At 42.2% G+C, this 22,835-nt stretch overlaps 1 protein-coding gene across 4 annotated transcripts in view; it reads right to left on the reverse strand.

Annotated features, from left to right (window-relative positions):
• The window catches only part of elp4 (elongator acetyltransferase complex subunit 4), a 275,374-nt gene that overhangs the window by 115,894 nt on the left and 136,645 nt on the right, over positions 1 to 22,835 (reverse strand). For all 4 annotated transcript variants that reach the window (XR_015081043.1, XR_015081042.1, XM_086008282.1 and 1 more), the window contains exons 8-9: positions 4,967 to 5,075; positions 3,832 to 3,938 (exon numbers count right to left, since the gene is read on the reverse strand). Coding sequence is in view for 2 of the 4 variants with exons in the window: in XM_086008282.1 (XP_085864408.1) it covers positions 3,832 to 3,938; positions 4,967 to 5,075 (216 nt within the window). In the remaining 2 variants the exon portion in view is untranslated. The remainder of the gene's footprint in view (positions 1 to 3,831; positions 3,939 to 4,966; positions 5,076 to 22,835) is intronic.

The following is a 22,835-nucleotide window of genomic DNA, read 5'->3' on the forward strand; positions in this document are numbered from 1 at the left end:
TTTCATCCTCCTTTTAATAAACTTCCAAGAACTTTACTCCCATCAGGCAAATACACTACCAGCATAATCCCTTAATACCCTTTTATGTTTATCAAAACACCAGTCTGAAACAGAAACTCGTGAAATAAACTAGTTTGCACAGTTGTCTTATGAAATTATACAGCACAAGCTCATTAGTTAATAAATGGGCCTCCTGCTAATGGGCCTACTATGTATGTGATGGAATGTGCAGGGAAAGGTAATGTACAGGTCTCTGAAGCCAAACTGGCATCTTCCCCTGTACGTTCTGTGTTTTTGTTTGGAATGTGGTAACATTTTAAGGCTAAATTTCACCAAAATGTGAGTTTTCAGTCCTCATTTGAAATGCTACCCAAAAATTTCACAGAAAAAGTCCTGTGTGTAAGTAACAATGCACTATTTCAGATTCAGCTGCAAATATTGTTTAGGCATTGACTACATTCTATTACATTATCTGGTCATTTTCACACTGCTGTTGTGGGAGCTTGCTGTGCGCAATTTTTTTGTTTGTTTATGGGATCAGGGCGTCGCTGGCAAGGCCAGCATTTATTGCCCATCCCTAGTTGCCCTTGAGAAGGTGGTGGTGAGCTGCCTTCTTGAACCGCTGCAGTCCATGTGGTGATGGTACACCCACAGTGCTGTTAGGTAGGGAGTTCCAGGATTTTGGCCCAGCGACGATCAAGGATCGGCGATATACTTCTAAGTCAGGATGGTGTGTGACTTGGAGGGGAACTTGGAGGTGATGGTTCCCATGCGCCTGCTGCCCTTGTCCTTCTAGGTGGAAGAGGTCGCGGGTTTGGGAGGTGCTGCCGAAGAAGCCTTGGTGAGTTGCTGCAGTGCATCTTGTAATGTGGCTGCAGTGTGTACCATCTACAACAGTGACTACAATTCCAAAGTACTTAATTGGCTGTAAAGCGCTTTGGGATGTCCTGAGGTTGTGAAAGGCGCTATAGAAATGCAAGTCTTTTACATCACCTGAAGTGTTTTCAGCCTATACAGTACAGAGATGACTAAGGATGTCTACCTAAAACATCAACCTTTCTTTCCTCTTTTCAAGTACTGACAAACCTGCTGTCTAGTTTTAGCATTTTCTGTTTTTATTCTTTCTTCTGACAAACCATAAACATGAACCTATCTTTTCAGATGCTGATGCACCTTGCTGCGCATTTCCGGCATTTTTAGGTTTTTGTTTTGTCTAGTTGTGCAATGAGGCCTCCAGGCGCTATATAACACATACATACTCAAATTGCGGAACAGTACAGAACGATTTGCCAATTTAAGGGCATCATCAACTGCGAAGGCAAATTCTGTTGCAAAGGAAGATTACATTTTATCACAAATCCACAATTTCCTTTCAGTACCTTTACAAAGCTTTAAATCTGTAAGAATAGAATATTCAGTATATTGTGAAACTGAATTTTTGTCTGCTTGGTAAATATCTTAGCATTCAGTTTTATTTGATGTCGCTTGAGTCATGGATGTAAATGAATGCATTGTGATTGCAGAGTCGGATGTACAATTTTCCTTAAAAGAATTCCATTGAAATCAACACCCTCACACATTTTCATCCTCTTCCAGTGAACATCGGTGTGGAACTACATTTCTTATACTGAGAGTGAAATCTCCCCATCAAATCAGAGGCAGGGGGAGGGGAGCAGATGGACTTGTACTCTGCAAAATCCCTGACTTACACTGGAGGAAGACCGTCAACAATTCAGCTGTGTGCTTTATGTCAGTTGAAGGCAGTGAATTTTATTCTGCCAAAGTTTGGTTTTTGGTCGTACCAAAAATATTGAGGTAATTACATAATTGCAGGTCTTGGAAAAATTGCAAGCCTGGGGATAACTTTTTCTGGGCATCAAGCTGACAATCGGGAGCCAGCAATTTCCCCAAATTGCAAATCAGAATAAACTAACAGAAGCAGCTCTTGTACATCTATTGGTATCGTAACAGAGTAACCACACTCTTTAGAAAAAATAGTAAATGTAGCTTAACAATGCAAGTCACAGATGTGATTTGAACTCAACGTATTGTATATATTACCAGAAATATGGAACAGGAATGCAAGTAACAGCTTTAAATTCATCTGTGTACATTACCAAAGAATAAATACAATAAATTTTTTAAGAGTCTTATTTCCCATCAAGGAGTGGGAAATAGCTGTTTGTTTGGCTCAATTTTATAGAAAATTGCTTTCAATTACAGTGGCTTCTTCACAAGGTTCAAAGGGCTATTCCTAACAACCTTCTTGATTTTACGACTTCTACATGTGGTGCTAAGTGGGTATTACAGGGAAGCATCCCAATCGAGACATCTACAAAACTGCTCCTGAGATGACCCAATCGAACAATTGGCTGCCTGATTAACTATTAACTGCTCTCAATGTGATTAAATAATGAAAGCCACTGATGACCATTAATTAGGAGGAGGGCATCGTAATTGTCACTGGATTGAGTCTTTAATGATTCATAGTTTTTTTTGGAGGGATGGAGGGGGGGTAGGGAAGCAAGAGAGAGAAAAACTGTGAAGAAAAGAGGGGTGGTGACAACAGTTGCCTTATCAAGTGGCCAGTTAAGAGGCCAGAGGGTCATGGAAGGGCCACAGTGGTCACTCCAGGGTGAAGTACCAAACACCAAAGCGATGCCAACCCAAATTGACCAGCAGCTAGTGAATAAGGCAAAATATGCTAATTTATTTGTGCTGAATTCTCTTGTATAAGCTGAAATAGCCAAGACAAGTGGCCTGCTTAAATGCTTTCCACTTGACAGGAGATTAAATAATATGGTTTGTCAGGGCTGCCCACTTATTTTATCTCCAGTGAAGACACTACACAAGGACTGGAGAAGAAATAATTATCACATCACAAAAAACCACTCCTCAAATATGCATTCACCTTTTCATGCTTAGTTAATTAATACTTCAGCCTTAATTGGTTAACAGTTGTATTCATTTGCTATTTAGTATCGCTGGAAAAAGGGAATGGATTCAATTCAGTCCCAACACATCAGGATTATAAACACTGGCAATATTTCAGGTCACTGGAAAAGTTTAAATCTGGTAGTACATTGGAATTAACCTTTGTAACTGTCTTTTTTAACTCCCAGGCCAGCAACGCTCGCTTAATAAATATGAAGAAAATGATTGCTGCAGTGGCATTTATTATTTTAATGGCATTAGCTGCAGAAAATGTGTCCATAGTGTTTTACAACTGATTTTCAATTAGCTCCCAGATACGTGTTAAAGTATTTCCTGAAAACAAAGTAATGTGCTAGTTGATGCAAGACAGCTACCATCAACACTAGCAGTTCACTACAACGTGGAACAATATAGTACTACACTGAGATTTCCGTTACATCCATCCAGTACAACGTGTGGTAGGGACTGTAAATGATTAAAATAAAGATTATTAATGATGTCAAATTATATTTTGTTACCAAGATATTTTATTAATTCAGATCCACAATGGTGCAGATGGAATAAAATAACAGGAGCGGATCTAAGCAATTAATTTGACAAAAGACTCACAGATTTATGAGGTTATACATCGTTGCCTTACGGTATATTCTGGATAGTTTCAGACAGACTCTCAAGCTCACAAATTTAAAATGTAGCAGAGGTTCTTTGCCCTCCCCCACCCCAAACACTTACTCCTTCACAGACAAAAATGAGAAGACGATTACTTATATGAAAATAACCTACTGCATATTCAAATGCAAGACACGGTGCATTAAGCTATTAACTTGCAAAACAACTTATTCTTATTGCACTATTAAGTGGAATTATATAAAAATATCAAACCTCAATGTTTCCTACCTCAATAGTGAACAATTTTCGTTTCAATTTGAAAGCAAGGTCCTTTGTATCAGGCACGTCACAGATTAAACTATTAAGCCGAGGAAGCTGACGAACATGGAGCAAACCTTAAGGAAAAATTAAATTAAAAAAAAATGCCATCATGCAGCTGCATAAATTAAACAAGCTGACAGCAGAACTCTCCACATTTACATTCCTCACTGTCCCTTTTTAAACCAGGGATCGCCACCAGAAGCAATGAAGCAAACAGTGTGATTATGCTCAAGTAATCAAGCAGAATAAGATAAACAAAAATCCTTGTCCAAGTAAAACTAATTACATTTAGGTGCAGACATGGAGACATAAACAAAGAGGATTCTGATGCTTGTCAAAACGGAGGCCCATTTGTGATATTTTCCCTTGTATTTACAGTAAGCAAATGTGGCTATCACTTTGCTTGCTGCCCAAAAGCATTGCTGAATGATCTTTATTTTATTAAATGCACCAGTAAGCAGCCACGAAAACATGGCTTATGGGTTGGAGACCTCGACTACAGCTTTGATATTAAAAAAAATGTATTTCGAGGCTTCGGTCATTAACAAGTTGTTACATGTTGTTATGGTAAATAGCCCTTCAAACAGGCATAAAATTCAGCCCGGGTGTGTAAAACAAATGAATATTTGCAAATGAAGCTCGTTTATGACTGTTAGGAACTGGTGTACACATGTGAGGTCTGCTTTTAGCTTCGAGCAGTGTGAGCTCAAATCTAAGCTGATCTTTTGTGACAGGAACATTGGCTGAGTTGGTGCAGTCTAGTCATGGTTAAGGGAATTGGTAAGCTCACTGGCCGAGTGGCTGCCTGGCTTCCTCTGCATGAGTATTCCCAAAAGCCTGCCTACAATGATGCACATCTGATTGAGCACTGTCTTGGTAATTTGGCTTGACAACATGTGAGTAGTTGCCATGTTACTTTCACAGTCCTAATGCACAGTAAAAGATAAGCAGTCTGACCAATAGATTGCTACATTGGGAGACAGTCGAAATGCAGATTCTGAAATGAAATCAATTACTACCTTATGGCAGACAAACTAATTAGAGGGCAAACTGCTAAATATCCATAAGTCACTTGGGGTACTTTGGTCACGATTAGACTTACCGTGATAGTCCTTGTAGAGTGGATTGGTTTCCCTCTCAGAAGCATTAAATGATTCGAGACCAATCACTGTATCTGACAATTTTGCTACACGGCCTATAATTGCTTTGTTCTGCAAAACACAGAGAGGAAAATAGCTTAAAATAGTTTTAAAAAATACTGAGAGCAAAACAGCAGAATAAATTTAGGATATCAGCACAACAAATAAATGATTATAACCTTATGGTATAACAGAAAGTTCCCAAATTAACATTTCTTAAAATTTACAGGAAAAATACTTTGGTAAAATGTAATTGTGTTGTCAATTTATTCCAAATTTTATTGCAGGCTGTGAATTAAATAATTCAAGGGTTATCATTTTGTATTTAGGCGCTTCAATAGTGTTAAAAATCACACATCTGATATTAGTTTTTTTGCACTGCTTGCTTCTATGGAATGGATTTTTATGGACAGCATAATGCTACTGTACACGCCAGTTCACCTGCTGTACACTAATTGTAAACTGAAAACAGCTTCAAATAGATGTACAAGCTGCAAAGTCATTGCCCTTCTATAGTTTCGTGATATGTTTTAATAAAAGACAGTAAAACGTGCACTGTATCCTGAATTAAATGACTCCAGTTTAGGATGGATTGTGAGTAATTGCTGCAGTGTGTGTAAAGATGTTCATGTTTAAGTAAACTAGTAGATCTCCTGTGGTGCTGCTCACCAGGAAAAATGTATAAATAATAGTGGTTTCTATGAAAACAGACCTGTTATAAAAATGTTAGTTATTTTTCCATGGGTCTCTTTCTAGTATTTTTTCCTTACCTTGTCTATTTTGTTTTAATATCGTGCCTTCCTTTTATCTAGTGAGGTTGCTTGTATTTTTGGATATTGTGTTCTTTCAGGGTTTAGCTAAATGTTTCTCGATTCTCTTATGCTATTTCCATTTATCTTATCTTGCTTCTGTCCTGCTTTCTATCTGTTGTTAAGTTTGGTTTCAGAATGATCTGATTTTAAACGTGGGACTTTTGACCTGGTATTGGAGTACCGGGGGCGGGGGGAGAAAAGTAGCTGGACATGGTAGTGCTGAGGCTGGGCTGGAGGCGGCAGCGATGGCAATCAGACTGAGGTGCCTCATGCGCAAAGAAATATATTGGGAGGCAAGGCCCAGCTGAAGGGTGAGAGCTCCAGGAGTAGAGCAGAAGGCAAGCTCAATGTCCCCGAGAGAGGGGAGGCCTGTACAGGAGAAAGCTGTTGGAGGTATTGAAAGATGGCATGCATTTGGTAGGTTTACAAAAGGAACAGTCTAACGTAGATAAATAGAAAGAGTTATGATCATTTATAGCCAACAAATTGTCAACAAGCAAACATTGAAACTAGAATATGCAAAACTTGTGATTATTTTTACATAAATAGATGATGAAAGTGAAACTAAAAGGAAAATTATTCAATAAGCATTTATCTATATAATTAAATGTGTCTATTCATATGGTTAGTAATTTTTTCAGGATTGTGAATTATTTTGTCTGTAGATAAATGCTTATTGGTTAAACCGGTTTCAGCCCTTTCTCTTCAGTTTCATGATCATGTTGTTGTGTTATTTATGCAACATAGTCACAAGTTTTTGCACATTCTAGTTACAATGCTTGCACATTCAAAATTTGTTAACTATAAATTATTATAACCCTTTATATTGTGCACAGTTTCAACTACATTAGACTGTTGAACCTGTGCGAATCCACCTAACTTGGAAAGATACATTATGGTTGGATATTAATTCCTGTAGGAGATAAGACACACACATGGATACAACCAATTGTAAAATGTCCAACTTGCAATATATGTAACTCCACTCATTTAATTATCATTCTACATTACCATAAGATACTTTGGCTGTTGTGTTATTAATTTAATAAGCCTGTGCACAAGGGCAGTATTTCGCCAAATTTTAAGTGGATTCGCGGATTCCTCTTTATTCTGCTCCATATTAAAAGGAGCAGGATTAACCGCAGGATGTCACATGATGTTGCAAAAGAAATTCAGTGTCTAAAAGGTTAACCGAAATGATGCCAGGTGTTTAAAAAAAAAGATTTCTAATGCGTGCTGTTGTTGTCGGGTGGAAGTACAGTAAGCAATTAATGGACAATACTCAGGGTGCTGCATGAGCGTTGATAGCAGAAAATGTTATACTTGGATGTGTTTAGATAATAAATAAATCTATAGTTTCTACTAACTACATAATAATTCAGTGAAGGGAAAACACCTCAATACATAGGTCTGTGAATCAGATGATGCGCCTCTGTTTTGCAGACATCTTGGTGATTTACACTTTCACAATCAAGATGGCAATGCTATTCTCTTCATTCAGCAGTATCGTCTTAATGCTACCAGTTTCTCTTGAAGCAGTGGAAGTATATTTATTATGTATAAATATATTATTTAATAACAGACAGTATGTAGGGAGTTAAAAGCTACAATTAATTTTCTGGGTTTCTATCATCAGAATCTGCCGACTGAATTAATTAGTCTTGACTCCCTCCACAACATCCATTATTTTCAATATAATGATCAGAGTAGGGCAACTGATTTGGTTCATTGTTAGTCTATGCTTGGGCTGTGTATGAGTTCATCTGCTCTGTACGATGTTATTAAACTATGTGAAGCAAGTTAACATGAAAGCAGGCCACGATCATGCCTTTAATTTAATGTCATCAATTCCCTGTGCTACCAAGATTCTGGAGAATGTACAGTGAATTACCGTCAAGATGGTACCATAAGTAAAGCGTGTAACTGTATTTAAATATACAATCTAAATGTAGCATGGGTCAATAAACAGGCAAATCAATTATTTAATTCCCGTAAACTCAAGACTTTAAGACAAAGTGGGGAAGCAAAGGGAGAGATGAAAATATTCAAGTTAATGCAGGCAAATAAAAAGACACAAAAGCTGTTTAAAATTTAAGAGGCAATAAAAACAGCTGACTCCTGTAATGAAGGTGCTGGCTACAGATACTGAAACTTCCAAATGAGCTTACGCTAATCCTGTACCAAGTGTCCGCACGTTGATGGGAGAAAAATTATAGCCTGTCATCAGAAGCAGACAGGCAGGCCTAGGTCCAGATGGAAGACTGGCTGGGAGAGGGGGCAGGTGGGAAGAATGATGAGAATGTGATGGTAGACAGAAGACTACTCCCTCTGCTGGCCAGACTGTCACTTGTTATAATTTCAGCTGTCTCGCTCTCTCATACATTTTTAATAATTGTGTTCTATGACTTTTTCAATAATTAACCGATTCTCTCAACCCCCGCCCCGCCCCTGACTGTTTAAATCTTTCCTTTAGGCTTCCAAATAAAAACAGCCCTTTGCTGTAGTAGAAACATCCACTGCAGTCCTTCAATCAAGCTCACACTTAAGTCAACGTTCTGTTTCTAGGGACTAATTACCAGCAATATGTGAAATGATGAAGTTGCTATTAATTAAGTTAAAAAAGGGCATTAATACCACCATGTTGCTCATTCACTACTTTCTAAATAAATCATTTCATCTCTGCACAAGAATTCTTTAAGTAATATGTTATTATCCACAATGATTTATACCAATTCAGTGATGAGCATGATAATTAAGACATCCAAGTCAGCCGAATGTGAAAACTAATAATACACAGACGTGACAGTAATGCAAGTTTTCTGTATTTTGATGGATACAAAGAGCATATTGGACACAGGAAAAATACAAGTGAGTGCTCTTAATTACAGTTACTATGAAGCATTTCTTCATTTTTTTTCTCCCAGAGGCGGCCTATTTTTTTTTTTGCCCCCCTCCTTTGCTTGCCAGGTTATTAGGGCTACCAGTGCCTTCTGTTACAGGATCTAACCGCACTTCTGTTTCATGAGATTTTGGCCTTAAACCAGCATCTCCCAGAGCAGGAGGGATCAGCTTTTTCCCCACTGTTTTCATATAAAGCCTGGCTTCAAAGTTACTCCAGCTCCTTGCTTTCCAGAAGGTTCCATCCCAGGAACTCTCGCCTGCCATTTGGTTTGCTTTCTCATCTCAAAGGAATTGGCTTGCAGTGTTCCCCTATGCTGAACTGGCATTTGCTCTATGAAGTGAGTTATTATTAAACTTTTAGGTCAATTGTGGCACTAACAACTCTTCTGAAGCTTTCAGCCACACAGTACAATTTGCCTGCTAATTAAATATTAATATAAAGTGGTGCATTTGTGGATAAGAGCTTTTATGTTCCTTCCTCTCTTTCAGATGGGGAAAAAAGGTTCCAAAGCACATTTCAGTAGTTCTATTTTGCAATATACATTTCAGCCAGTGAAATAAGCCACATGCGGAGATATTTTTATAGTGAAAATACTAATCTATACAAGTAAAAAAAAGAAACGACGTATGCAATCAAGGGCAATGTACAGTAAATCAATTTTTCAACCCGTTTACGTTCATCACCTCTTACGATTCACAGTTAAACAAATATGCAGCAGTCCTGAAATGCATGCACACCCATATAACTCGGATCGTTCCACAAACTACCCAAAAATGTATGGCATTATGCATTGGCTACCAGCAGTCCCGGATTTAAACCAACACAAGTAACACGCGAAAGTCAGTGCTACATACACTGGGTTTATAGATATACCCTGCTTCTGTCCCTCTAAACGGGGCAAATCCAGAGGTTGTTTCCCCCCCCCCCACCTTTGTGTACAGAACAGTTGGACCAATGGCCGGGACACTGGGCAAACCGCAGATTGCGTAGCATGGAAGCCAAAGATTCCATATGCCTGAACAGATGACTCTATTCCCACACCATGATGAGACGTTGACGGACTCGGGCTTACATCATTCAGCCGTGGACCTAGAAACACCAGGCCTAGTTCCCAGACATGTTTTGTTCAACTCTATTTCATTTATGTCTATTTCAACCAATTCAAAAGATGGTGCTACACAGCACTGAGTTAGTTTACCTCAGTAGATCTTCCTTCAGGTGCTTCTAAAATATGTAAATATGTAAAGTTCTAAGAATTAACATAAGGCAGAATTAGATAAATGTAAGGTAGCAGAAAAGGTTTAACTTGTAATGTTGAGTAAATATAATATAGTTGCATTTATTTTATTCTAAATGCGACTTTGAAAGATTTACTACTACAGCAGGCATAAGCCCAAAATAGCCACAGACACTGACAATCTACCTCTTTGAAGAAAATAATTATTGTACGCTGTACAGGAAAATTGGCCCCAGTAAGATTATATCATAACAATGCAACAGCCCAAGCCTCACGGACTGCGCAGGTTAAAAGACTATTCAACTGAACACCTTTCTTAATGATCAGAGGCAACAGTACATAAGTTATTCGATTCAGAACCAATGCTGTCAGTTCTGTGCACACCCATCAGGTTCCAGAAGTGAGATAAGTATGGAATAAATACCTCACAGAACAGCGTATGCAATAAATACCTCACGAACAGCGTATGGAATAAATACCTTACGGAACAGCGTATGGAATAAATACCTCACGGAACAGTGTATCTGAGGAAGGATGTTTTTGCCATGGAGGGAGTGCAGCGAAGATTCACTAGACTGATACCTGGGATGGCAGGAATGACGTATGAAGAGAGATTGGGTCGATTGGGCTTATACTCGCTGGAGTTTAGAAGAATGAGAGGGGATCTCATTGAAACTTATAAAATTCTAACAGGACTAGGCAGACTAGATGCAGGAAGGATGTTCCCGATGGCGGGGGAGTCCAGAACCAGGGGTCACAGTCTAAGGATAAGGGGTAAGCCATTTAGGACAGAGATGAGGAGGAATTTCTTCACCCAGAGAGAGGTGAACCTGTGAAATTCTCTACCACAGAAGGCAGTTGAGGCCAATTCATTAAATATATTCAAGAAGGAGTTAGATATATTTCTTAAGGCTAAAGGGATCAAGGGATATGGGGAGAAGGCAGGGACAGGGTACTGAGTTTGGATGATCAGCCATGATCTCATTGAATGACGGAGCAGGCTTGAGGGGCCGAATGGCCTACTCCTGCTCCTATCTTCTATGTTTCTATGTATGGAATAAATACCTCACGGAACACTGTATGGAATAAATACCTCACGGAACAGCGTATGGAATAAATACCTCACGGAACACTATGGAATAAATACCTCACGGAACAGCGTATGGAATAAATACCTCACGGAACACTATGGAATAAATACCTCATGGAACAGCGTATGGAATAAATACCTCACGGAACACTGTATGGAATAAATACCTCAGAACACTATGGAATAAATACCTCACGGAACAGCGTATGGAATAAATACCTCACGGAACAGCGTATGGAATAAATACCTCACGGAACAGCATATGGAATAAATACCTCACGGAACAGCGTATGGAATAAATACCTCACGGAACAGCGTATGGAATAAATACCTCACGGAACAGCGTATGGAATAAATACTTCACGGAACAGCGTATGGAATAAATACCTCACGGAACACTGTATGGAATAAATACCTCACGGAACAGCGTATGGAATAAATACCTCACGGAACAGCGTATGGAATAAATAACTCACGGAACAGCGTATAGAATAAATACCTCACGGAACAGCGTATGGAATAAATACCTCACGGAACAGCGTATGGAATAAATACCTCACGGAACACTGTATGGAAGAAATACCTCATTGAACATGGTATGGAATAAATACCTCACAGAACAGCGTATGGAATAAATATCTCACTGAACAGCGTATGGAATAAATACCTCACGGAACAGCGTATGGAATAAATACCTCACGGAACAGCGTATGGAATAAATACCTCACAGAACACAGTAAGGAATAAATACCTCACGGAACAGCGTATGGAATAAATACCTCACGGAACAGCGTATGGAATAAATACCTCACAGAACACAGTAAGGAATAAATACCTCACGGAACAGCACATGGAATAAATACCTCACGGAACAGCGTATGGAATAAATACCTCACAGAACACAGCATGGAATAAATACCTCACAGAACACAGTATGGAATAAATACCTCACGGAACAGCGTATGGAATAAATACCTCACGGAACAGCGTATGGAATAAATACCTCACGGAACAGCGTATGGAATAAATACCTCACGGAACAGCGTATGGAATAAATACCTCACGGAACACTGTATGGAATAAATACCTCATTGAACAATGGTTCTTATACTTCTTGTTACATGAACTCTCTGTGTGTAGCAGATATTACTGCTTAATCTTGTAACCAGTAATAAAGAAAGCTATCTGTTGAAAGGGTATACTTATTTTAACTAACTTTCTATTTATATTCAAGTAACGTTCCATGACAAATAATGTTGACACTGATGGCTCCTTCCCTACTTGTTTTCTTTTCTCTGTCATAACCATTGCAATAGTGTGTTAGATGTATGTTAAGGGGATCCCACACTGACTTCTATGATTGGAGGAATGGCAGCATGTGACTCGGTTTGAAGCGGTGGCAATGCAGCAGCAGCAGGGTGCCCTCTCCTTTCCGATAAAAAGGCACATTTCTGAGGAATCGTTCTTCCTTTCATCATTTGTGAAACTGAAGAAAACAAAGTTGTTCAACAATGTGAACAGCTGCTATTATTAAACTAAAAGTCCACTAGTGCTTGAGACTGAGAGGCCCACATGTTCAGCTGTCCTCTCATCTTGCCATCCTATCCAATTAACTATTAACATGGAGGGCTTTACACATGCTCTCAGGGACTCTTTAACAGGCTTCTTGGAGAGTGGAACAACTACACAGCAGGGACTCTGGGAACCGAGTAACACTGGCTGCATGAAAACCCTCGCCAGCTTCACTCCACTTAATGACAGCTCACTCTGCAGTTTAGTGTTTAACCGAGACAGAGAGAAAGTTTCACCATTTTTCACAAAACAGATCTACTGTACTGCTTCTGGAGCTGGTTAGTTATTAACAAAAGAGAAATGTGCACCTTTGAAAGACCAGAAACCTGTCGGATACTTTGAGTCGTAACATCAAATTATCGATGCAGCACTTCTTGTCAAATATACATTTGCTTTCAAAATATTAATACATTAATTTTATGAGGAACATTTTGTGTGTGCAGAAATGCTTATTATTTTACTAAGGTTTGTAATGTATCTAGTTTACTTACTGCTACATTAACTACATGATATCCTTGTCGCCAACAGACAGCCCTGGTGGAGTCTGAAGAAAACAGTGTATTCAATCTTTGATGCAACTTAAATTTGCTTGTTATTATTTATGGATTATTCTGAATAGAATATTTAAGAAACTATCAAAAGTAGTTTGAAAATTAAATTTGGAAATCATCCCCATCAACACAGAGTTCTCTCTTTTTTTTGGCTTGTACATTTTTTTGTGGCTATTCACCCTTGCAGCTTCTTGATTAGTTACAGATTTTTCAAAGTAACCAGGACATCTGTTCCTCACCGACTTTGGCAATAGTCACTATGACAATACTTTGAACTCCTGTCTTTTAAAAAAAAAGCTAGATAATTTGCGGCTAGAATAAAACTCCTTAAAGAACTCATTAAATGTTGACAATATTTGCTTGGCATGTCTCCAAAATGTCTTTTCCCTTCATAAGGAACATTAGAGCACTTGCTCTGAATTTCTATGAAACCCCATGAGAACCAAAACAGTTCAACATCTTAGGATTAGTGCAGTCACCGCCACTCAAACAGCAGTATCAACTGAATCTTAAGTGACTCTAAGTTAATTTTAGAAGGGATTGAAACACTTTATTTAGCAGCTCTCTCCCAAATAACACTGTCCAATTACAGTACAATGGACTTTATTTTACACAATACATGTTAAGTAGCCATCCAGGTTAAGTAGGTGCTTTTTTCTTTTATACTGCTTTTTTGTGCTCCTTCTGAGCATACAATATTGTAACGGCAACTAGTGCTAGGATACAGAATAGTTTTCCTTTTTTTTGCCCGGTAATTATATCCGAACGCACCCAAGTTAGGTGTGGGCAGTGCTATATGCTGCGCAGAGATTCCCCCTATACTGCCACCAGCAATGCACCTGGTTTGAAAGTACAGAACAATCCCAACGGCATCCATTCTTGATTTTCATTCAGTGTATTCCGTTCTCCTTCTTTATGGGCTCTTAGAGAAGGGTTGCTGAGTTGCAGGGAAGTCTTTTGGAAGTGGACTGAGTCTACTCAGACTAATTTATCTGCAGACAACAATAATTCAATCTGTCTGAGCTAGATTGACCCCCGACTCCCAGAAACGAAGGGGGTGATGTTCTAAAAATGTATCACCAAGTCTCCTGGGGGAAGAAGCAGGACCATGCTGGACCTAGTGGATGAGCTAATAAGTACTATTTCAAGTCCTTTGTCTACTTTGATGACTCGTGGAACTTAATTATACAACTAACTCAATCTATAGCAGAATAGCCATTTGATTACCCTAAGCATCCATACTCATCAAGCTCACTTACGAACGAGTCTGGCTGATACCCACAAATCTAGTTGGCCACCATTGCAAAATAAAGCCACTTCCAGTTTGACTGATTATGCAAAAACCCTTGCTATTGGGCTGGCCCAATCAAAACAAACTCTTATGATGCCAGCACTGGCAATCTAAGATCCTTCTGAAGCTTTGCTACTCTGACCCGGGCAGCACTGACACGCAAATTCAAAAAGAGGACCATCCATCACAATGAATTTCCAAACGTGGAAAGAGACAGGAAAACAGCAAGGAAGTAAAGTGAAACAAAAAAGTCTAAAGAAACAAACCCAGAAAATTGTAAAAACTAAAAATTGTTTCCAGAAGAACTGGTCAACATATCTGAAACTGATTATCTGGTGACAACTCTAGATTATGGTAGAACATTGCAAAACAAATCATCACAATTGGCCAGTTGTTCCTAAGAATGGTACAGCCAATATATTTATAGACTTGTTTGCGGAAGATGAAGTAAAAGAGTTACAGGTGAAGCTGCCACGGACAATTCTCCTTAAATGGGACTATGATATCATTCTCAAAGCCACAAGACACTACTGTCATTTTGAAATCACAGTATAAAAAGTTATCAAACACACATCTACTACTTGCATGCGCATTTTGGCTGCCGCTCCGGGCCCGAGCCATTCAATACTTTTCCACTTTATCCCCCTTTTTTCCTTTTCTCTCTCCCTCCCTGACCGCTCTCTCCTATCGTCATGCCTCCTTTCATCTCTCCTCTCTCGGATACTCTGCCCTTCCAAATTCCTACCCCAATCCTTCATTACTCTTTGACCTTCCTACTCTCCTGCCGCCGTCTCAAGCTTGACTTGCTCTTAGATAAGCCCACAGCTTCCCTCTGTGCTTCTCTTGGCATCCGACGAAAGGCCCATGGAGGCACCTGTCGCTGCCTCCTTACGAGCAGCAACCCCAACTGTCCCATCCTACTCTCTCGCCGACGTTCCCGTCCAGTGCGCCCACTGGGACAAATCTTGCCAATCTCCTCCCCATCCAACTCATCCCCCCCAGCGCTGACCCTGTGGACACTGGCAGTGGGGCAGCCATCACCGACCCTCTCCGCATCTCCCTCCAGAATGTCCATTCACTTGTGAACAAGGCCCTTGCCATCCATGCGCTTATTGTGGATGATTGCATCGAACTCATTTAAAAAAAAAAATTGTTTACGGGATCAGGGTGTCGCTGGCAATGCCAGCATTTATTGCCCATCCCTAGTTGCCCTTGAGAAAGTGGTGGTGAGCCGCCTTCTTGAACCACTGCAGTTCATGTGGTGATGGTACTCCCACAGTGCTGTTAGGTAGGGAGTTCCAGGATTTTGACCCAGCGACGACGAAGGATCGGCGATATACTTGTGGCGACGACTGTGTGGCTGTTCATGGTTCCAACACCATCATCAAGTTTGCGGATGATACCACGGTAGTAGGCCAGATCACCAACAACGATGAGTCAGCCTACAGGGAGGAGGTCCAGCATCTCGTGAAGTGGTGCGCCGATAACAACCTGGCCCTTAACATCAAGAAAACCAAAGAAATCATTGTGGACTTCAGGAAGTCTAAAGGCGGAAGTCACACCCCCATCCACATCCATGGGGCTGTGGTGGAAAGGGTGGACAGCTTTAAGTTCCTCGGAGTCCACATCACGGAAGACCTCTCCTGGTCCCTCAATACCTCCTCTCTGGTGAAGAAGGCCCAGCAGCGCCTATATTTCCTAAGGAGGCTGAAGGGATGTAACCTGTCACCCCTGATCCTCTCTAACTTTTACCGCTGCACAATAGAGAGCATCCTGACGAACTGTATCACAGTATGGTATGGCAGCTGTAGCTACTATGACCGGAAAGCCCTGCAGCGGGTAGTCAAAACTGCCCAACGCATTACCGGCACCCGGCTACCGACAATAGAGCACATATACCAGAAACGCTGTTTACGGAGGTCACGGTCCATCATCAAAGACCCTACCCACCCCAGCCACAGTCTGTTCGCCCTCCTGCCATCTGGGACACGCTACAGATGCATTCGCACCCGTACGACCAGATTTAGGAACAGCTTCTTTCCCAGGGCTGTCATCCTACTGAACTCCACAAATAAACTCTAAAGCCTGCACATCTGCCAATGCACTTTATTATGGTTATGTTTATGTTAATGTATTACAAGCCAAAAGTATGTTGAATGTTTAAATGTCTTAATCTAAATGTACACTCTCGGGAGCCGCAAGCCTACATTTCGTTGTACTGCACTTGTGCACTAACAATGACAATAAAAGTTGATTTGATTTGATTTGATTTTGATTTGAAGTCAGGACGGTGTGTGACTTGGAGGGGAACTTGGAGGTGGTGGTGTTCCCATGCGCCTGCTGCCCTTGTCCTTCTAGGTGGAAGAGGTTGCGGGTTTGGGAGGTGCTGTTGAAGAAGCCTTGGCAAGTTGCTGCAGTGCATCTTGTAGATGGTACACACTGCAGCCACGGTACACCGGTGGTGGAGGGAGTGAATGTTTAAGGTGGTGGATGGGGTGCCGATCAAGCGGGCTGCTTTGTCCTGGATGGTGTCGAGCTTCTTGAGTGTTGTTGGAGCTGCACTCATCCAGGCATTCATGGCCCTGAGGGAAACTTGGTTGAGCGGGTGATGACACCCTGCCCTTAAATGAAGCCTCCCCACCTGGCTATACTTGCCCCGCTCAGACCACCGTGGTGGCGTTGTGGCTCTCATCACCAAATCACACCTCGGTCTGTCCCCCGCTCCTCCGGCATTTTCTCCTCCTTTGAGCATCTCACCTTATTCCACCCCTCTCACCTCTCATTTAAAATTCTCGTTCTCTACCGCTCACCCAAGCACCATAAAAATCTTATTAGCGAGATAACTTCACTTCCTCCCTCAGCACCGAGCGACTTCTCATCCTTGGTGATTTCAACCTCCATCTCAATTCATCATGCCCTCTCTCCTCTGAGTTCACTAGCCTCCTATCCTCCCTTAATCTCTCCCTCCATGTAAACTCCCCAACCCATAATCACGGCCACCCCCTTGACCTTGCCATCTCTCGTGGCCTCGCTACTCCCATCGTGTCAATCACAGATAAGACCACTTCCTCGTATCGCTCTCCACCCACATCCCACTTCCACCTCCCCGACAACCCTACTTCCTTCTTTGACTGCCCCGGAAAAAACTCTCTCCCAACTTTCTTACAACTGCACTTATGCAATACCAACTGTCCAACTATTGGCCCTCCATTCACCATGATATTTCTGCAGCTACCGATCTGCTCAACCACACCCTCACCACCACCTTTGATGCCCTAGTCCCTATTAAAACTATTACTCTCTCTCACCCTGGCCGTTCCCCCTGGTACGGCCCTCATCTTCACTCCCTTAAGTCCAAGGGACGCAGACTTGAACGGATATGGTAGACAACTGGTTTAGCCATTCACCGCCAGATCTGGCTGGACCTCATAAAGCATTATCGGGTCCTGCTCTTGTTGCCAAAATTGCTCACTATTCCAGAATCATTCTGGAATGCAAAGATAAACCCCAGCTTCTATTTTCTACTGCTAACCGTCTTCTTAAACACCCCTCCCCTGTCTCCTCCACCCTCACCTCCGACAAGAATGTGAGGAGCTCATGGACTTCTTTGTCTGTAAGATTGAGACCATCCATTCAGCTGCCTCAACCACTTCCCTGCTTTCCCCTAGCCCACCAGGTCAAACCTCCTCTAAGGTTCCCCCCTGCCCTAGCCCTGAACTCACATCTTTCTCCAGTTTCTATCCGATCTCCCCTAATGAGCTCTCTGCGCTCATCTTGTCCATGAGACCCACTTCCTGCTCCCACCAAAATGCTGACCACCCCACTTCCTTTTCTGGCTTCCATGTCAGTTGACATTGTTAATGGTTCTCTCGCCTCGGGTACTGTCCGCCTCTCCCTCAAATCTGCCGTCATTTTTGTTATTCGTTCATGGGATGTGGGCATCGCTGGCAAGGCCAGCATTTATTGCCCATCCCTAGCTGCCCTTTAGAAGGGCCGCCTTCTTCAACCGCTGCAGTCCGTGTGGTGAAGGTACTCCCACAGTGCTTTTAGTGAGGGAGTTCCTGGATTTTGACCCAACGACGATGAAGGAAAGGCGATATTCTTCCAACTCGGGATTGTGCGTGACTTGGAGGGGAACTTGGAGGTGGTGGTGTTCCCTTGCGCCTGCTGCCCTTGTCCTCCTAGGTGGTAGGGGTTGCGGGTTTGGGAGGTGCTGTCGAAGAAGTCTTGGCGAGTTGCTGCAGTGCATCTTGTAGATGGTACACACTGCAGCCACAGTACGCTGGTGGTGGAGGGAGTGAATGTTTACGGTGGTAGATGGGGTGCCAATCAAGCAGGCTGCTTTGTCTTGGATGGTGTCGAGCTTCATGAGTGTTGTTGGAGCTGCACTTATCCAGGCAAGTGGAGAGTATTCCATCACACTCCTGACTTGTGCCTTGTAGATGATGGAAAGGCTTTGGGGAGTCAGGAGGTGAGACACTCACCGCAGAATACCTAGCCTCTGACTGCTCTTGTTGCCACAGTACTTATGTGGCTGGTCCAGCTAAGTTTCTGGTCAATGGTGGCCCCCCCAGGATATTGATGGTGGGGGATTCGGCGATGGTAATGCCATTGAATGTCATGGGGCAGTGGTTAGACTCTCGCTTGTTGGAGTTAGTCATTGCCTGGCACTTGTGTGGCGCGAATGTTACCTGCCACTTATCAGCCCAAGCCTGAATGTCGTCCAGGTCTTGCTGCATGCGGGCATGGACTGCTTCATTATCTGAGGAGTTGCGAATGGCACTGAACGCTGTGCAGTCATCAGCAAACATCCCCACTTCTGACCTTATGATGGAGGGAAGTCATTGATGAAGCAGCTGAAGATGGTTGGGCCTAGGACACTGCTCTGAGGAATTCCTGCAGCAATGTCCTGGGGCTGTGATGATTGACCCTCCAACCACCTCAACCATCTTCCTTTGTGCTAGGTATGACTCCAGCCCATGGAGAGTTCCACCCCCCCCCCCCCCCGCCCGATTCCCATTGACTTCAGTTTTACTAGGGCTCCTTGATGCCATAATCAGTCAAATGCTGCCCTGATGTCAAGGGCAGTCACTCTCACCTCACCTCTGGAATTCAGCCCTTTTGTCCATGGCACCACCGCTCTCCTCAAAAAACCAACCTTTGACCCCTCTGACCTTGCAAACTACCACCCCATCTCCAACCTCCCTTTCCTCTCCAAAGTCTTTGAACGTGTTGTCGCCTCCCAAATCCGTGTCCGTAATTCCATGTTTGAATCCCTCCAATCAGGATTCCGCCCTTGCCACGCTACCGAAATGGCTCTCACCAAAGTCACAAATGACATCCTTTGTGACTGTTACAAAGGTAAACTATCCCTCCTCCTCCTTCTTGGCTTGTCCGCAGCCTTTGACACGGTTGACCACTCCATCCTTTTCCAATGCCTCCCCATTGTCGTCCAGCTGGGTGGGACTGCACTCGCCTGGTTCCATTCTTATCAATCTAATCGTAACCAGCGAATCACCTGCAATGCCTTCTCTTCCCGCTCTCGCATCGTTATCTCTGGTGTCCCCCAAGGATCTATCCTTGGCCCCCTCCTATTTCTCATCTACATGTTGCCCCCTGGTGACATCACCTGAAAACACAGCATCAGTTTCCACATGTACGCTGATGACACTCAGCTCTACCTCACCACCACTTCTCTTGACCCCTCCACGGTCTCTAAATTGTCACACTGCTTGTCCAACATCCAGTTCTGGATGAGCAGAAATTTTCTCCAATTAAACATTGGGAAGACCGAAGCCATTGTTTTCGGTCCCCTCCACAAACTCCGTTCCCCAGCCACTGACTCCATCCCTCTCCCTAACATCTGCCTGAGACTGAACCACACTATTCGCAACCTTGGTGTCATATTTGACCTGAAATGAGCTTCCGACCACATATCCGCTCCATCACCAACACTGCCTATTTCCACCTCCGTAACATCGCCCGTCTCCGCCCCTGTCTCAGCTCATCCGCTGCTGAAATCCATGCCTTTGTTACCTCTAGACTTGACTATTCCAATGTACTCTTGTACTCTTGGCTCACCTCCCACATTCTACCCTACATAAACTTGAGGTAATCCAAAACTCGGCTGCCCATGTCCTAACTCGCACCAAGTCCTGTTCACCCATGACCCCTGTGCTCGCTGACCTACAATGGCTCCTGGTTAAGCAATGCCTCGATTTCAAAATTCTCATCCTTGTTTCCAAATCCCTCTATGGTCTCGCCCCTCCCTAGCTCTGTAATCTCCTTCAGCCCCACAACCCTCTTGAGCATCCCTGATTATAATCGCTCAACCATTGGTGGCCGTGCCTAGGCCCTAAACTCTAGAATTCCCTACCTAAACCTCTCTGCCTCGCTACCTCTCTTTCCTCCTTTAAGACGCTCCTTAAAACCTACCTCTTTGACCAAGCTTTTGGTCACCTGCCCTAATTTTGCATTATGTGGCTCGATGTCAATTTTTTTTGTCTTATAATACTCCTGTGAATCGCCTTGGGACGTTTTACTACGTTAAAGGCGCTATTTAAATACAAGTAGTTGTTGTTGTTGTTATGGAAGTCCCAGAACAAGGTTTGCATTTTCAGTTTGCCATCTCAAAAGTATCAGCGAATTGCTCCAATGCTGAATGGATAAGCGCATTGCTTGATACAGTACTGAAGCACACATACAAATCAGATCTCAGGCTTTATCCCTCAACTATACGGAGTTAGTCCATCTTAGCTTCGGGTAGTAGTGAGGTTGTTATGATTTAATACTGGTGAGGGAGGTAGAGAGGAGTCCGTCACAAATGAAGAATGAACACTTGAGCAAGGTATCAAAGGGTTGTTGGCACCCATGGAAAAGTACCACAAGGTCACCATCTCCAGGAAGGGGAAGGGGTGAGATTTAAAAAAAAAAGTCTCCAAGGTAACACAACTAGCAGATTTATAATGAAGGCTAACTATTTTTGTGAAAATTGGTGTCAGCCTTGGCTCAGTGGTAGCACTCCCACCTCCGAGTCAGAAGGTTGTGGGTTCAATCATTGGTTGTGAAGTGCTTTAGAACGTGATGAGGGCCTGCAAAGTGGTATATAAATGCAAGTTCTTTCTTTTTTTCTTAATTTTATGGAAGGAAAATCAAGAGAAGCAGCACTGTTAAAATTAGCCATTTACGACACAAAATGAACCAAAAGCAAATCACACTGCTTGTCTTGTTTGACCAAGGGAATGCAACTTTTAATCTTACATAGTATTACAGAGTATTTACAGCACAGAAACAGGCCATTCGGCCCAACAGGACTATGCCGGTGTTTAGGCTCCACACGAACCTCCTCCCACACCCCTTGAATGCATCTATGCTATTTGCCTCAACTACTCCCAGTGGTAGCAAGTTCCACATTCTCACCACACTATGGGTAAAGATGTTTCTTTTGAATTCCCTATCTTATATTTATGGTCCCTAGTTCTGGTCTCGCCTGCAAGTGGAAACATCTTCTCTGCGTCTACCCTATCAAACCAATTGATAATCTTGAAGACCTTTATCAGGTCACCCCTCAGTCTTCTCTTTTCTAGAGAAAAGAACCCCAGCTTCACTGGCCTGAACATCTTCATTACTGTACTGAGCTCAGGTGATAGGTCTTGGCTACCACTACTGTAACTGAGGTACATGTTAGTATGACCTTGGGAGTACAGGTACTAGAACATTATGCCACCAGTTTGCCAAAAGCATTCTGCAACTGGCAGGCACCATACAAGATCGGTTTCGTTCTTCAACCTGAACAGACAACGATAATTTGAGTTATAGTATGTTTACTCTTGGGTTTTAGTTTGAACGGACTGTTTTTTCTTTAGTGGCCTACTCTTTTGTTTTGGGGGTGGAGGGGATCACTTGTAGATGTTCACTGCTGCATTGGGCTTCATCCAAGCTTAGCAATTACCAGTCTGTGTAAAACAGGACAAAGATGTCATGGAATGTGGCTGAAGCCACTTAACAAGGAGTTAGATTTTCAAACGAGTCACTCAAGGGTGTGCCCAACAATAATTAGTATCATCTCAACTTGACACTAGCTTGTTTTCAAATGACCCATAGTAAGTGTCCAATGACTCTATCAACTTGTTAATATAAATTCATAAACACTATTGTTACTGTTATCCGCTCATCTGCAATTGCTTTATCCAATATCTATGATAACTTATTCTGACAGCCTTCTGTTCGTAACTCTGGACAGACTTTTCTTCTTTTTACCTAATTTATGCAATCTTTTGTCCACAGTTAATAGTTCATACCAGCAGGTTTAAAAGTGTAGCTTTAGTATTATTGGATGCATAATTCTTATATAAAGTTTGTTCTAAACTATCTGTGC

The sequence above is a fragment of the Somniosus microcephalus genome, chromosome 15, assembly GCF_052327205.1.
Source record: "Somniosus microcephalus isolate GS21.2 chromosome 15, FLI_Smic_1.0, whole genome shotgun sequence".
Lineage (NCBI taxonomy): Eukaryota > Metazoa > Chordata > Chondrichthyes > Squaliformes > Somniosidae > Somniosus > Somniosus microcephalus.